General features: G+C 27.3%; 1 protein-coding gene across 1 annotated transcript; it reads left to right on the top strand.

The window, feature by feature from the left end:
* The first annotated feature begins 7,368 nt into the window (after positions 1-7,368).
* LOC129608389 (putative uncharacterized protein DDB_G0282133) lies at positions 7,369-13,660 on the top strand. Its single transcript, XM_055519873.1, has 8 exons — positions 7,369-7,387; positions 7,503-7,644; positions 11,129-11,628; positions 11,917-12,099; positions 12,190-12,453; positions 12,517-12,572; positions 13,395-13,538; positions 13,592-13,660. Exons 1-8 carry the CDS (start codon positions 7,369-7,371, stop codon positions 13,658-13,660), a joined length of 1,377 nt encoding a protein of 458 aa, XP_055375848.1.
* The last annotated feature ends 668 nt before the right edge of the window (positions 13,661-14,328 follow it).

Raw genomic sequence — 14,328 nt, forward strand, 5'->3', positions numbered from 1 at the left:
ACATTCATATATGCAATAAAGGAAGAGGTCCTTGACATCATCTTTTGCACTGAATTTATCGGCAGTAGGGTTGGTAGATCGGGTGCCCCAACCCACAGATTGGAGTCAATTCGAAACGCTCTTCATGAATGGGATTGGATCCATTCCTACTTCTGTCAGAACGGTGATGGATATCGAACTGGCCAGCAAGCCCCTGACGGTGGCTATAACTAGTGCCTACCATGGGAGCTGCCGCGTGAAACCGAGGCGGAGCAATAGAAAGTGCCCATGGTGGAATGAGAGGCTTCAAAGGCTTAGACTAAGGACCAGAAAGCTATTCAATAAGGTCAAGGCATCGGGTTCGTGGCAGGAATATAAACACTCACTCACGAAATTCAATAGAGAAATTAGGAAAGCGAAGATAAGTTCGTGGAGGGCGTTCTACAATGGCATTGATGAACTCCCCAGCAGTGCGCGTTTCCACAGGGTTTCCAAAAAGTGTGCTAGAGGGTTGGGCCTAATGGAGTGGCCTGATGGCTCCACGACTGAGAATGGAAAGCAGACGTTGGAGCTTATGGCCTCAATGCACTTTCATGACTCGGAGATTCTTCGGTATCACTCGAATGCGGTCATTGAACCGAGGTCATCCTGGCCCAGGAAGGATGACTAGCAACGATCCTGTTTAGTCTTCAAGATGGGCAGGATTAGATGGGCTGTTTTCTCTTTTAGGCCCATCAAATCTTTAGGTGATGGCGGAATATCTCCTGCGTTTTTACATAGGGGTTTCCAACAAATAGCTAGAACACTGGTGGAAATTTTTCGTCCCAGCTATGCGTGGGGTTACCTCTCTCAGGCATGGAGGGTTGCTAAAGTGACGTATATTCTGAAGGCAGGTAAGCGACCAAGCAATCACCCAAGGTCTTTCCATCCCATCAGCCTTACTTTCTATTGAAAGCAATGGAAAAAGTGATTGATAGATTCATACGGGACAATGCACTGGGAAGCAATCCCTTGCATGAATCTCAGTACGTCTATCAGTCGAAAAGGTCCATTGTAGTGGATGATCTAATAGCTGCTCTCGGGGGCTCTGGGACATGTGTGAGAGGTCATCTGGGGCAAATTTGAGATCAGTATTTCTGATCTTCTACAGCAGAATTTACGTGTTGTGGAAAGGTAGTGCGAAGGCGTTGAGTGAAATATAAATTCCAGCAAGAGCACTTTGACTGCCTTCACCAGACGCAGAAGCGGGGATAAATTAACTAGCCCAATTCTATTTTTTGAACGTATATTTTACTCTAGGGAGGTGAGATATCTGGAAGTAATCGTCTCTCCTGGAATATTCATATATATAGTGTTATCGGGAGGGCTACGGCGGCCTTGTGGACGTGTAGGAGCTTCATCGGTAGAACCTGGGGATCAGTCCGAGAGGTGTGCGGGCCACGCTGGATAAGGTGCAGAGGTTGGCCTATCTGGGAGTGACCGGGGCAATTCGGACGGCTCCTACCGCTGCATTGGAGGTGATGATTGGGTTGCCACCATTGAATCTCCATATATTGAAGGAAGCTCGGATAGTGACTTACCGAATTCACTCTGTAGGGTTTTAAAATCAAATGAAAAATATTTATAATTCAAAATTTTTTATTGTTATTGTACGTTTATAGTCAGTGATGAAACAGATTAAACTATAAAAATCTTAAAAAATATAATTTTTATTTAGATATAACAAAGAAATAAGTTTATAAAATATAAAAATTTACATAGAATATAGTAAAAGGGATGTAGTTACTTTTAAATGTTATTCAATCAACTTTATATCAGCTAGTATCCGAAAAGGACGAAAAAATCAAATAAAATTTTTATTATTTAAATATTATCAATGCACAAATATTATAAAATTTCCTCTATTCCCTCTTTTAGTTAAATTTCATAAATTTTTTATTGGTTTCTTTCTTTTTAGAAATTTTTAATGCAATTTTAATGGATTTTTTTAAAATTCTAGATGTATACATTTTTGTACAAATATATGTGAAAATATTGACTGAAATAAGGACAACAAGAAAAATATGTTATGCATTTCATATCAAAATGAATGTATAAATGTAAACTCTAAGTATTTTTTGATGTTATAAAAGTATATTTCATTTATCAATGGACCATTCCACTCCCATACTCCTGACTGATACTATGTTTTTTTTTTGTTTTTTTCTTTATCTCGGAATATCTTTTTTTTAATTTTTTTTTGTTTAAATATTTTAGTTATATATCAATAATATTTTTTTCTCTCAACTGTTTTATAACACTGTAAGGGAACATTCAAAACTGAAATATTTACTTTACATACCTGCACATACTTTTGTATTTTTGCATAGATGTAATAATTATAATATTGTAAATCAAAAATGTTGAAGATCGAATGTTACAAATAAAAAAATCTGATGTGATCAGCACATAATCGACCGCAATATATACAATACTTCTTTGCAATTTGAAGGATAGTAGTAAGCTTTTAGTTAACATTCCGCGAAAAATGTAAATTTAACTCTTAGTAGAATTTCGTTTTGAACCGCCGAATTCTTTGAAAAGTTTTAGTATTCATTTTCAAGGAAATTTGCCAATTATTTCTTTTTATATAAGGTCCAAAAGTTGATTAACCCGTGACAAAGTCGGAATAAACACTCATATAAAATTTAATTCATAAATTTATAAAAATCGACTCAGCTGCTCGCCTGCATCAATATCGGTTCAGAGATATACGCGTGCACACTCTAACAGACAAGCTGACAAAAATCATGCCGGCAAATAGGCAGATAAATCGATAAACCTTAAAAAAATAGTTTATTTACACTTTTCTACCATGGAGCAGTGCGTTTCTACCGAAAACTAAACATCCGAAACTTGGTTTCATCGCGTAACCTTCCTTAGCAAAGCGGTCGGTAAAAAGTTATAATTATTGATTTTGTTCAATTCTGGACCAGATACAATTATTGTAAGTTCCGTAATTTAGTTGCCTTCTAGTTGTAGCTTAGAGTATTTTATGTGTTAAATGCATATTTAAAAATTTTGCTCTTGGAATCAGCAACTATTTACACGTGAATTAATAAGATTTCCTTGATTATGATATGATATTTGCTTTGAGTTTTATTAAAATGATCTATAAATAATACAGGTTCGCTAAAATTTGAAGCACTTCCCCTTAGTCCTCCCCCTGTTAAGACTCAAATTTTATAAAAGTATTTTATGTTAGAAGTCTTCCCACATTTTTAAGTGTTATTAAGAATTTTATAAATTTTACGAAGCAATTCCATTTTCTTAACTTTTATCCTATATAGTTAAAATTTTTGAGTATTACCCGAAGAGTTGTGCCACAACTTTTTATATTCCTATCTTTTATACAAGTATGTATGTGTACAAATATTTTATTTTTAATATAAAAGACTAAAATTTTCGAATCAATTTTTTTTTCTAATTTTATATCTAAAGTTGCGTTAGTTTTTGCAATACCTTACTGTTTTATATTGTTATACCTATAAAGTTGTTTATGTAGATAAAGTATATGTACAAATAATATTTGTAATATCATCTAGATATTCTATATAATAAAATATTTATATATTTATGAATTTATTCTCGAAAAAAATTACATAAAATTGATGAATTTTTATATTTGCAATATTAAGTTTGTAGTTTATAGGAAATCATTAAAATGTATGTGTATGTTGATCAAATATTATTAACTTTATATTTAAATACATTGCTCTTATATATTATGTATAAGTATACATACTTACAATATAATATTATTTGCTTTATATACGTACATATGCTGGAATTTTATAAACCTTAAATAATAATATTATGAATCTTTTATTTTACTGCAAAATATTTATTAAATATTTCTAGTCGAGACATATGGTTTTTTTTTATTTTATATATATACGAGTATAATATGTTATATATATAACATATTTTCATCTATATAATAGAGCCAATATAAAAGAGCAATTTAATAGCAATTTAGATTTAGATACTGTTTTTGAAATTGTATAATGAACCGAAAAATATTAAAAAATTTATATCTTTGTATGCATTTCTATATACATAAAAATATATAATATAAATTTTAAGTTCAAATTTTTAAAATATTGAAAATTTTATTTTATTAGAAAAGTTTAACTATTTTAATATTTAATAATACTTTACTTTTACTTTTAATAATTTATTATCAAGCGTTTGTATAGTATTCTTAGAAAGTAGATTTCTTAAATTCCATATATTGATGTCTCTATCTCTGCGGCATTATTCTACAACATTTAAGCGTTATTTTATAAACTTCTTCAAATGAGCTCAAAGAGCGAAAAAAAAACACTATAAAGGTCATTTCACACATAAAATATTCAATGTGATGGGGATTGCAACCAAACTCTGTCATGGTACTTGCACTAGTTTAGCTGTTGGAGATTTATAAATCCCTCAATCCAGGGCGATTACAGTTTTACCAAGACTACAAGTAAAGGAAGACTAAGAGTATATCATTTAACCTAATTACAAGCGGGAGATCAAATAAATTGCAAGTCAAAACAATAGATAATTAAATAATACAGGAACAGAAAATATTATGTTGAAGCTATAGATGAAGTCCTTAAAAAGCAGGATCATCTGGAAAAAAATTTGTTCGATGTTAGAGTAGCACTAGACATTCTAGAATCATTGAAGAGAATATTATGTTAAAAATTAAAAATTACATTTTAAAGCTACAAGTAATTAAAAACAAACTTTGAAACAACAAAACCTGCAAAGGATATTGAAATTATTGGGTTGAAGAAGGAGATAAATTAGAACCAATATCTACATTAAAGGACGTAACGAAATATCTGAATATTAGTATTCAACTGCACGACATAAAAAAACGCATATTATACGAATAAATTTTATTTAAGAAATAAAAGTTTTTGCCAAATCACGTAAACATTTTGAAACATTGAAGACATAAACTCGCAACCTTCCAAAACAAAGTAACTGTGCTATCGGTGATTGTCGTATAAAGTTATATAAAACGAAAAATATTGTCACATATCTAAACGTTACATACAAATGTGTGCTGAGTTATTTTATCCGTCTTTATAAAATGTTCCTCTCTTTATTTAAAATATAAAACATTCCTATCTTTTGAATCTATATTCACCTCCTCTATAGGAGGTTGAAATGACTTGTAACTTGATCGCTACAAATTTTTAAATTTCTCTCGAAAGAAGAAATTTTTTCCAGAAATATTAAAATTTCTGCGGTGATAATTAAAAAAGCAGTTCTTTTATTAACTCTATTTTATAAAACCATAATATTACGTACGTATCTATATTTACCTGACTCTAATATACATTTTAAATATTCCCTATATTTTTAATACGAACCTTATGTCCAATTACTATGTTATTAAGTGAAAAACATGCTGTTATCAACAATTGAAATATTGTCCAGGTATAAAATAAAAAATTCCCAATAATTATAAATATTTTATTTGGTTTACCAAGTAAATACGAGTAGTAATTATTTTTGCATGTAAATATAAAATTTACCTATGTGCTTAATAATAACATTTATATACAAAATCCCAAAAAATAATATTAACTGCCATGGCATCTACCATCACAAATAATTATTATTACTAAAGTTGATAGTTATACACTGCTAATACTGAAAATATTACTATTTAATTGCTATTTTAATTTTAAAATATCAAAAAAAAAAATGGAAAATATTACATAATAAAATATAATGAATAAATATGGAAAAAATATAAATTTAATGCGATTATTATGAGACATTTATTACGTACCCTCAACTTTAATTTATTACAATTAAAATTCAGTAAATCATTTCTTTTGTAAATATGCTATTATATGTAATAATTGTTGTAGGTACAACATTCTTTTTGATTTTACAATATTTTTACACATATTTTTTATATGAATGAAAAAAAAATATTGGTAACCCAGGTGGCCTTTTTTATCTATTAATTATTATTAATTTAAATCATCATATTGATTTTTTTAAAAGTAAACAAAGAAAAAAACAATGATGACTTGTCAAATTTGTGGATTGAATCAATCGGCTTAAATTTTGTCCGTTTGAGGATAATTAGTTTTTGTTTAATTTTAATTCGGGAATAATTGCGCACAATCGCTTTTTATAGAGTATTTTTTATTCATCACCTTGTATTATCAGCCACAGATGTTTGGTACACAATAATATTCGTATGTAAAATAGTACAATAAAATAAATAAAAAAATTTATCAATTTTATATGTGTATTATGTGTAGGTCCAATTTAGAATGGACTAGATAATAAAGGATTGTGATTACTTAACATAATTCAATTGTAATGTATAGACCATAATGTATAATGAATAGACTAGTACTTTTGATCTTCATCCTGTATCGCATGATGTTAATTGAATTTCTGGTTCGCACTTTTGATCAGAAGTGTGTAAGAATTGGAGAAACCACCTAATAATAAAAGTGGAGTATGTATCTGGTTTCTGAACAAAATAGTATATTAATAGTATGTATATTTTTGAAATAAATTTACAAAAATATTATAAGGGTTAAATTATAAGTGAGCAGTTGTTCTTGAATAGTTTTATTTCTCTATTTATTACTACTGTATTTTAAGGCGATATGTGAATATTATGAAAGAATTTAACAATTTTATGCACTAAAGATTTTCGACAGTCGTTAAGTAAAAACCTAGACTGTGCTATATGAAAAGTTATCATACACAAGCTGTGAACTAAAGAATTTGGGCCTTTAATATTTTCAAATCAAACAAAAAGTCAAAAAATAAAACAAAGAGAATATGAAGTAAAAACTTGCCTGTTAAGTAAAGAACACAGTGTAGTCTATATGCAATCTAACATTTTATATTTTCAGATGATTCTAAATTTATGAACAAAAATTGTGTGCCCATTTTATTAATTATAGTAATTTTTTTTGCTCTTTGGGATTAAAAATAAAAATCATAAAATTTGTTTTCCGGCGTTAAAAAAAACTGTAAAACTTATATTTGTTTTATAAATTTGATCTTTTTCCAAAAAAAAAAAAAACAAAAGAGAAAATTAATAATGTGAAAATAAAAAAAAATTCAAACATTAATAAACACACAAAAAAGTAGTATTAAAGTTTTGGTTCTGTTCTGTTCTTCAGGGCTTTAATTCAAAAAAAAAAACTATAGAATTATAGACACGATTCTATAAAATGAACACATAATATGAACATTTTGTTCATTTGCCGGCTTTTAAATAGAAAATGTTTATTAATAGTATTTTATGGGGTAAATTTCCCTACATACGTACATAAAATTTTTGCTGTTATTATTTGAATGATTTCATGACGAATGCTTGGATTTGATGATGGTACATACAAAAATGCCTTTTGATAAAAACTGAAAATAAATGTAGGTATGTAATTACACTATAGATATTGAAATAAGTGTACTGATTTAAAATGTTTTCAGAAATTTTTATGCAGAATACAGTTATACAGATCCTACGGTTATACAGGATCCTTTGAAATATTGTGAAGTATTAATCGATATAGAAGGAAAAGCCTATTTGTTTGGTCAAATTTTAATCGGAGCATTGCTATCCGAGCAATTAACCACGAAAAAATTGTAATTAAGTCGATTTGCATAGATTATTTTTTTGGTGTGCTTGCAGGCAATCCAAACCGAATATTGCAGAAGAAGGCATTTCCTTTGAATAGATAAATTTTAAAATATAAATTAAAGGTATAGTCAGCTGCATACGGAAGTAAACGGAGCTTTTAATTTTTAACCTTCTCTTCGCCAAGACCATACTAAATTTCGCTTATATTCAATTAAAATTTCAATTTTATTCAGACCACTCTTTCGTAAATTCTTACACCAACATTTCTTAAACCAAATGACACAATCATTATTGATACTTTAATGGCAAACTCCTCCCTTTTACTTCCATTCATAATACAATTAATTTTTTCACCAATTTAAATTTGTTTAAATATAAAAATTGAATAGAGAATGACTTAATATTTAATACAAATAAAATTTTATTTTGAAATTAAATTGCAAAATAGACAAATGAAAACAAGTAGCGAAAAAATACTTACAAGCTTCTGTTGTAAAAGAAAAAAAATTTCTTCGATTTCCACTCAAGATTTTCCATAGATTTTCTTTTATTTTTTTTTTCACCATTTTTATTTTCAGTAAAAGAATTGCTTTTCTTTGAAAAATTTTTTTTTGTTTCCTTTTGTAAATGAAATGAAGAAAATCAAGAAACGCATAAAACAAGAGACGGTTTTTTTGTTAAATAAAAAAGAATTTTCGAAACAAAAAAAAAATTAAAAAACAGTGCCGATTGCTATCTTTAATTGAATTCAGTATGATGACAATGTAGGCACTCTAGTTGAGCTCTAGATATGTAGGTATTTACTATACTCAAATGTTGTGTTATTGAATAGAGGAGTGGAAGAAAGTCCTATTTAAAACGTTTTGGCTGAATCACGTTGTCTTGAGTAAAAATTAATATAAATTTCAATTCCATGTCAGAAATCACTTTCTTTAGTTTTTTTTAAAAAGTCGAGCGCCGAATTGCTTTCTCATTTAATACTACAACCATATTTCTTAATCTTTAAGAATTTGTATATAATCTTTTAATTTACAAGATTCTAGACTATAAACCTAAGTAGAAACTAGGTAAATTTAGATTTGCTAGTGCATAATTGAACAATCTAGCTTTTATTTTATTAAATGATCCGACACTGAAAATTTTATTTATGAAATACACAAAAAATAAATACAAGACTTAAGAATATTTTTTTTTTCTATATTGTAATTGTTTCTTTTAATATTCCATTCGATACTACTTTTCAATTTGATAAATTTAATTCTAGTGTCTTTATAATTTTACACAAAAATATTACAAATTTTTATGATGTGCCAAATTTATTTTTCCACTTATGTATAAGGTTTATACTTTATGATAGCTAAATAGTTTGTGTAAAAGTGATGTTTATTTAAAAAAAAATTTAAATGCAAAGTAAAATTAATTCACGTATAATTTATTCACGCTATAATATTATTTTTAAGTGTGTGATTCAGTTCAAATTTGCAATTCTGCAATAGAAAATCTAAAAACAGTTCTGAAAACAAAAATGTTCGGCTGTTTAACTTTCATTTGTACATTTATAATTACTTATATCTGGTGTAGTTACCCGACTGGTTTCAGACATAAAGTCACAAAAACGAAATTAGAAATTCTGATCTGATTGCAATTAGGTACTCGTACGTTTAATATTTTTGTATTTCATAACAAATTAAGATATTTTTGGAAATTCTTAAGTGGCGACCTATATTTAAAATTTCGGACTAAGTTTTCTTCTTATTAATGACAGCACAAATTTAATATTGCCAGTAATCTTAAACGCGGTACATTTTGCAGTATAGATACAAAAAACGCACTGCATTAATTGTAGAACTTCATAAAATCTACAAATTTGAGCTCAACCTATAACACTTCAAACGATTATTAACCCCAAGCAAATAAGTAGTTCAGTTGAACTATTTTCCCATTCAGAAATTTATTTTTGCTATTTGAGAACAATTTACTCGTTCAAATGGAGTGCATTCAATTGTAATATCAATATTGTAAACATCTATCTTAATATTGCCGGTAAATGAAATTTTATTTTTATAATCTTTTGTTAATGTGTTCCATTTTTTCATGGAATTTTTCATGGAAAATAAAAATGAAAGAATAAATATTTGTCAAAAAGAAAATAATAATTATGTGTGTAATGATATTCTATGTATACATACAATTTTATATATATATATATATACAATAATAATATATTTAAATTTCTTTTGTTATTGAAAATTGATTTTTCAATTAAAGATGGTCTATTTCTATTCTTACTTTTAACAAATATTTAAAGATTTTCATCTTTGCTTTGCTCAAATTGAAATTTTGTAATTTCAATAAAATTTTTTTTTCTTTTGCCAACGCAAATTTTTATATTTGAAATTGTGTCTGATTTTATTATTTATTTTTCGTATAAATTTAATTAATTTTTAATTTATTTTAGTTGATTAAATACAATTATCAATTATTGATTTAAAAATGGAAAGCGGATAATAATGTTCTACTCATTATTATACTTTAATAAATTATAACAATTTATCAGATGATTACTTACGAGTATTGCAAGCAAATATCATCATACAACAGTAATTTGTAAAGCAATATGTATTCAGCTTAATTCCACTCTTTTTAAATAATATTAAATAACAATTTCAGTCATAGAACTTCTTGACAAACAGGCGTATAATTTAGTAGTGTTAAAAATTTGTTCTGAGATTTACAGTACTGCACATGATTTTGTCTCATTATGCTTTTACCACACCATTCAATTGTAAATTAAAGTGTTTTATTAATTTATTATTGCTTGAGATAGCCAATGTAATTTCCAGGAATCACAAACACAGATTATAAATTTAAACTGGCAGAACTATGACTCGCGTATATTTTAAGCAATATGCCTAAGATATAAGAAAAATACACTTAAAATCAAAATCCTTTAAACAATTAATCGAAATTCGAGATAGTCCTTTATTTATTACATAAATTTAGGTACATATACATATATGCGGTTCAGAATTTCTATGAAATTATTTTATTGTATTCTTGCGATCACGTAAACAGAGTAATAAAAAGTATTACCTTACCTGAACACAACCATATGCTGTTATGACACATGCAAGGGAGATATGATTCTGTCTTAACAAATTGCAAATAAGCTGAACAGGTAAACAAGTTTTTATCTTATTATTCTTACTTTACCTAAAGATTGCAGAAAATTATTCAAATTAAAAACATGTTTACATTTAATATTTCAGGTCTTCAAAATTCTTATATACTGTTCTTATTAAGTCCTGTTGTAAAATCATCCTCCCCGCTTTAAAATTTAGTATATAACCGGAGTAAAATTTGATTTTCAACATCATTTCAATTTTGTAAGCGAAACCAGTGAATAATAAATACCATAATATAAAAATAAATAATGGCTTCAAACGAAAATAATAAAGAAAACTTAACCGAAATAATAATTTTATCCAGTGATGAAAGCGATTCAGAATCTTCAATTTCATGTGATTCATTATATTCTGCGGGATCATCAAATAGTTTTTTAATGCGAAATAATGAAATGAAATCAAAAGAATCTTTAAAACGTTCATTACATTCCGCATTTACTAATTCAACACCAATACAATCAAATTCATCGAAAAGAATTTGTATAGAATCATCAAAAACATTAAATACAATTGTTAAACCAAGTTGTTTAATTCAAAATGAAACTATTGAAGTACAGCAGGAAAATCAACTTGATACAATTGAAAAATTCAATCATACACGTCGATCTCAATTACATAAACACTTACAAGATTTACAAGAAATTCGAATTAGACCGCAATGTTTTAAAACATGCACTGATAATTGTGAATTAGTTTTTTCCGTAAGTGAATGTGATGCATTTCGTTATGAATTTTGGAATTTATCAAATGTTTTCGAAGCATGCAAATATATTGTTAATCATATGGAAAAGAATCGTAATCAACGTAAAAAATCAAAAAATGTTAAAATTACACCAAATTTTTCATATTTTCTATATAAGAATAATGAAAAGAAATCGATTTGTAAAAAATTTTTAATGGAAACTTTGGGTATTAGTGCCAATATGATACAATGTGCATGGTCAAAAATTGAAAATTATAATAGTAATGATAATAAAACTGCAACTGATTTACAAACATCATCATTCAATTTAACTTGCAATGAAATAATTAATTTTTCATCTTCATCATCTGATTCATCTCAAAATTCAATTAATGAAAATTCTGAAAAAGAAAATAATTCAATACAGTTTAGTATTACAAATAAAGAACCAGAAAGTAATCAAGGAAATTCAAATAAAAGAAGAACTTCGCCAAGATTAATTGAAATAAATTGTACAAAAAATTCAAAATCACCATCACCACCGACAACACCGTCTATTGGAATCTTGTCAACACCAAAAAACTGCAACAAAGGTAATACCGTAATTATTGATAAAAAATTAATAGAAAATAATAATATTGAACAAAAAAAAACAACAAATATTAAAAGAAAATCATCTACAGAAAATGATAGTAATATGTCATCATCATCATCAACTAACAGAACAACACGTAGAACATCTCCAAGACTAAATGCAAATTATTTAAATAATTGTACAGACTGCATATCAAATACAAATAATTCGGAGGATTTTTCGAAAAATAAAAACACCACAGTATCATTAGAATTTGAAAAAGAAAATATAGATCCCAATTTTGACAATAATAGTAATGAGGCTACCAGTAATAATAACAATAATAATATAACTGACATTAACTACAAACATAGTAACAATAATAATTGTAATAACAATAATAATGGATTTAGTAAAAATAGAAATACTTATTTAGAGAGAACAAGTTCAAGAAGAAATGAATTTAGAAATCGTAAACTTAAATTGTACAGGGTATTTTAAGAATTTTAATAATTATTATAAATAATTTTAAGTAATTATAATATTATAATATTTTAGTAATTACATACCAGTTCTAATAAATTTTAAACCAAGAAACTGAATATTCTTGCAAATTTGATCTATTGCTCTATTGCACTCAATAAAAATATATAAATTTCTTAAATATATAAATTCGTTGTTGATTTTAGCTTCATTTGTGTACTCTTACAATTTTAAATTGGCGCCAATATGGAAAGATAACAAAAATATTTTCAATCAGAACTACTGATCACATACTTTAATCAAGCAACAATGTTCGACATCCACTTCTATGATAACGTAGCCATATATTTTATGTCCACAAATTTCTAAAATTAAATAAAAATTTTAAAATTCTATAAAACACAATTATTTAATTTATAAATTTTTATAGTGATAAATTGTCAGTCATTCACAATTCACAGTTGTCATAATTCTAAGTGTTGACTTGCATTCTCTTGTAGATGGCATATAAAATTGTTTGTGTTTATTCATTTTAATTTTATACTTTAAAATTTTGAATAGACACACTTACAATATTCTCAATTTAAACAAATTTTCTCTTTAACTTTGAGCATTTTCCTTATGGGTATAAATATGATATAGATAATATTATATAAAATAAAGTTTTTTTTTATAACACTTTAGAGAATTTAAAAATATTTTTGAACGATAAGAAAACTGCGGCTCAATAACGTTGTAACTATCAATTTTTACTTTTTTTTTTTTTTGCATAACTTTTACTTTGAAAACTCTACATTTTTATATTAAAAAATACCCTTAAATTTTAATTAGAAGTTAGTCAATTTCGCTTCAGAAATTGCCAGTTCATGGAGAAACGTTGTGTCGTTCAGTCCTCGCGGAGAAAAATATGATAAATGGCGTTTCCGACATAATTCTACTACAGAAAAAAGGTGTAGAAGTTTTTTGTGGAACAAGGTACTATTAAAAAGAAAGTCATGTTAAATACATATGTATAATGCAATTTTTAGATTTCAGACTGGAAGTGTAATTTCAAAAGTAGAGATTTTTTCAATAACAATAATGAAGCAAGAAATTGATAAATTCTACAAGTTATAATGAACAGAAGAAGCACGTGGCAAAATTATTACCGTTAAAAGAACAGGCTAGAATATAACAGTAAGACCACTACGTCAAGTTTAGTATTGCCTATAAGATAATAAAACAAAAAAATGTTTGATCAGAAAGCTGTTCTATTTGGGATTTTCAATAGATGCTCGACTAATTCGAATATTAATTGAAAAATGAAACGGCAAATTCCTGTGATTCATTTTAGTCTACGGAAAAAAAAGAGGTTTCATTTTAACAGACCAAACAAAGTAGTGTTTAAAAAAAGAATATATATACGAGCACATCAATAGCTTTCGAACAGAGAAAAATTTTTGGCGGCTTCGAAATAAAACTTCTAAAAACTCTGCGTCTGTTGGCTATTTACAAAATTTGTACAAGCTTAAACACCCAGACTCTTCTGTTAACATTTCTTTCTGTTACATATCGAGAAGGCCTTAATACAAAATAGCCGAAAAAAGTGACAGCCAAATTTCTAATTGTATACTTTTATAACTTTGGGTATGAAAATGTAAAATTATAAAATAAACACTAGATTCTGCCAAAAAACCCAAAATTGGGCATACAAACAGCTTTTTGTTTGCGCCCCGAAAAATTGTGAATTTGCTGGTTAAAACGTTAATGGCGCCGAACATTCAAA

Source organism: Condylostylus longicornis, unplaced genomic scaffold (genome assembly GCF_029603195.1).
Source record: "Condylostylus longicornis isolate FDR11 unplaced genomic scaffold, ASM2960319v2 ptg000031l, whole genome shotgun sequence".
Classification (NCBI taxonomy): Eukaryota; Metazoa; Arthropoda; class Insecta; order Diptera; family Dolichopodidae; genus Condylostylus; species Condylostylus longicornis.